At 37.9% G+C, this 4061-nt stretch overlaps 1 protein-coding gene across 1 annotated transcript; it reads left to right on the forward strand.

Annotated features, from left to right (window-relative positions):
* Positions 1-1054: 1054 nt before the first annotated feature.
* Positions 1055-2008, forward strand: LOC309557624 (olfactory receptor 10A4-like; the record flags this gene model as incomplete). The annotated part of the gene is made up of 1 exon (XM_082260415.1): positions 1055-2008. The coding sequence occupies one exon, from the start codon at positions 1055-1057 to the stop codon at positions 2006-2008; it is 954 nt and encodes a 317-aa protein (XP_082116541.1).
* Positions 2009-4061: the final 2053 nt, after the last annotated feature.

Genomic DNA, 4061 nt, shown 5'->3' on the forward strand with positions numbered 1-4061 from the left:
ATTTGGATGACCATTTGATAAAGTAAATGAAATGTAACAATGCATTGTTACATCTATTACTCAATGAGAGTTGCAGACTATCTATATGTGTTATTATGCACAGGAGAGGCTGCATTTTGACACAACCACAGTTGTCATTTGACAGCCAAAATGTGCCAATAATTCTGGAAGGGGTCGAGGAGCAGGTTGTAGGTGATAGGGCCTAGAAACTTTGTTGAAGAATTTTAGGGCATATCTCCTATGTCTAAGGTTCTCCAGAGGTTCTTATTATTTATTATTTTGATATCTGCCTGCAGTTATATTTTTTTAAGGGCCACCGCTCAGTATTGCTTTTTTGGATAATGGGCCAGGGTATTGAGTAAACTTTAAACTGTGGCAGACTCATATCTCAGGCTCCATTCACACTACCGCGACTTGTCAGCCTGACAAGTCGCGGTCCGTCGCGGTCCATTGACTGCTACAGGATCCGTTCTAAAAGGGAGCGACACAAGTCGCTCCGAATTAGAAAATGGGTCCTGTACTACTTCGGGGCGACCTCGGAGCGACTTGCATAGACATTCATTATATGAAGTCCCTGCAAGTCGCGCCAATGTCGCAGTGCACATCGGTGCACTGCAACTTCACAGGTCGCCCCTGAAGTTGTGCCGCTTCAGTGTGAACCGGCTCTTAGACTAGGGGGTAGGTGGTAGACTATCTGCTATCTACTTAAGAGAAAATTCATATTAGCACTACTGTATATTGGTACAATTTATTGAATGACTGATTGATCTTTCTCAGATATACAGCTTGTGCGTGGAACATTTAGTGTAAGCATGTATTTTTGCTAATTTGCTCAAATGACAGTGCTCAAGTCTCTAGGTTGCGCACATTTAAGGGTCAAATTAGTGATCTTTTAAGAGTTTGACAACACGTCTTATTGTTGAGAATCAAAATATTTGACAAACATACAGAACATTTCATTTTTTTGGAAGACTTTTCTGGAGTTCTCACCACATTGGACATCTGCTGAACTCAATTTTATCTCAATGTTATTCACAGAGACATATTGTAAGTTATGCTTACACAAAGATACAATCTCAACAATAGGACCACATTTTTTCTCCAAGGATTCTCAGATCAGTCAATTTCCATTCAGATAATCTTATTGATTTTCTTCCTGGTTGCTTATATCCTGTCCCTAATGGGGAATGGTCTGATCATCTTGACCATCACACTTGACTCTCATCTCCACACCCCCATGTATTTCTTCTTGAGGGGCTTGTCCATGCTAGAAATCTGTTCCATCAATGTTACTGTACCTAAAGCTTTGGGAATCTTCCTGACCAAGGATAGATCCATCTCCTTTATTGGCTGTGCTTCTCAGTTGTACATCTTTTTTGCAGTTGCTGTGTCAGAATGTCTCTTTCTTGCGGTAATGGCCTTTGATCGGTTCATTGCTATCTGCCACCCATTAAGATATACTTCTGTGATGACCTCTTTTGTGTGCTATCAGTTGGCAACTGGACCATGTATTGTAGGATTCCTGATCTCATTAATTCACACCAGTTCAATTTTCAGGTTTCCGTTCTGTGGATCTCATCACATTTCACACTTCTTCTGTGACATCCAACCCCTTCTTCACTTGGTATGTGTCAACACCTTTAAAATTGAGCTGTATATGTTCATTGTTTGTATATGTGGAGCGACAGTCCCATTCTTTCTTATATTCTGCTCCTACATCAAGATACTATCCTCTGTATTCCTTCTACGCTCTAAGGAGGCCCGCCAAAAGGCCATGTCCACATGTTCTGCCCACCTGGTCTCTGTCATTATATTCTATGGCACGGCCATGTATGTCCACCTTCGTCTTGGGACACCTCTCTCTTCATACCAGGACAGAATGACGGCCCTTTTCTATTGTATCATAATACCAACAATCAACCCTCTGATCTACAGCCTGAAGAACAAAGATATGAAAGCTGCACTTGTAAATATAAATCACTTAATTCTTACTACCCCCTCTACATAGTACATCTAGAGACAAGATTGCATTAACACTGGACTTTGTATTGCATATGTGTTTAAAATAAAAATAAATTATGTGATTAAAGGTTTTCATTTTGAATTTATTTATAAAAACCTGATATAAATATAGAACCTTTCCTGACAATGTTTATAAAATCTCCTAATTATTATTTCAAAATTGGTCCTTTGATTTTTTTTTTTTAATCAAATAGTTTATAATGTATTCCGACATCATCATAAGCACAAGTGGTATACATACATTAGGTCAAGGAGTTGTCTGTCCAAAAGATGTTCTTATCTTATTGCTGTCCTGTGACAATCCGCCTTTAACCACTTCAATACCATGCACTTTCACTCCCTTCCTGCCCAAGCCATTTTTCAGATTTCAGTGCTGTCACACTTTGAATGACAATTACTCATTCATGCAACACTGTACCCAAATTAACCACTTCCCGCAAACCAACATACCTGTACATTAGTTTGAAGAAGTGGTTGTACCAGGGTGATGCCTGCAGCTAGAGGCATCACCCCGGTACTGTTTTTTAGAGCCAGTAGTCAGCTTGGTCTTTATCATAAGGAGCAGGAGGAGATGTCTCCCCTTCCCTCCGCTTTTCACTGCTCTGCCCAGATCTCCCGTCTTACTGGGAGACCCGAGTGACTGCTGGCTGATCAAAGTTCCGAACGAAGCCAGATTTGGCTTTGATCGGGTCTCCGATGAAGTAACCCGGAAGCGACATCCCAACGTCACTTCCGGTGCACTCGGCTGCCAACGCCGCAGATTTTTAAAAAATTACGGCATTCAAAAATGCAGATTCTGGCATTTTGAATACTTTTAGGTGCAAAGGAGGGATTTGGGGTCTTTTAGACTCCGGATCCCTCCATAAAGAGTACCTGTCACTGCCTATTACTGTCACAAGGGATGTTTACATTCCTTGTGATAGCAATAAAAGTGATCAGATTTTTATTTTATTTAAAGTAACAGTGAAAAAATAAAAAGTAAAATAAATAGTATATATATATATATTTTTTTTTTTAAGCACCCCTGTCCCCGTGTGCTCGCGCACCAAAGAAAACGCATACATAAGTCGCACCCGCAAATGTAAACGGTGTTCAAATCACACATGTGAGGTATCGCCACGATCGTCAGAGCAAGAGCAATAATTCTAGCACTAGACTTCCTCTGTAAATCTAAACTAGTAACCCTTAAAATTTTTTAAAGCATCGCCTGTGGAGATTTTTAAGTATCATAGTTTGTCGCCATTCCACGAGTGTGCGTAATTTTAATCTGTAACATGTTAGGTATCTATTTACTAGGCGTGACATCAGCTTTTACAATATACAAAAACATTAGGCTAACTTTACTGTTTATTTATTTATTTTTTTAATTCAGTGAAGTGTATTTTTTCCCCAAAAAAACTGCGTTTGAACGACTGCTGCGCCAATACCGTGCTACATAAAATATTGCCATTTTATTCTCCAGAGTCTTTGCTTAAAAAAAAATATGCATCATTTTTGGGAGTTCTAAGTAATTTTCTAGCAAAAAATACTGATTTTAACTTGTAAACAATGTGTCAGAAATAGGCTTGGTCCTTAAGTAGTTACATTTTTATAATTTTTTGAGACAGACAGAGCTTTCTTTTGGTGGTATTTATACACCTCTGGGTAATTGTTTTTTTTTTTTATAAATGAAAAAAGATCAAAAATTTTTAATTCAAATAGTTTTTCTTTTTTTCATTTATACAATTTTGCAAATAAGTAATCTTTCTGCATAAATTTAGGGCAAAATGTAATCTGCTCTTTTTCGTTGGTAAACAATAATCCAAGTCAGTTATTTAGTCTGTGTAAAAGTTAAAGAGACTACAAGCTATGGTACACATCTTTAAAAATGGATCAATACCCCCTAAAAATGACCCCTTTTTGGAAAGTAGACTCATCAAGGTATTTAGTAAGAAGAATGGTGAATTTTTGGAAGCTGTACATTTTTCCAACATAACTTTGTAAAACGAAGAAATGAAACACATTTTTTTTCATAAAATATTTTTTTTAACAAGTTATTT

This window comes from Pelophylax lessonae (assembly GCF_965119305.1).
Source record: "Pelophylax lessonae genome assembly, chromosome: 6".
NCBI classification, from domain to species: Eukaryota; Metazoa; Chordata; class Amphibia; order Anura; family Ranidae; genus Pelophylax; species Pelophylax lessonae.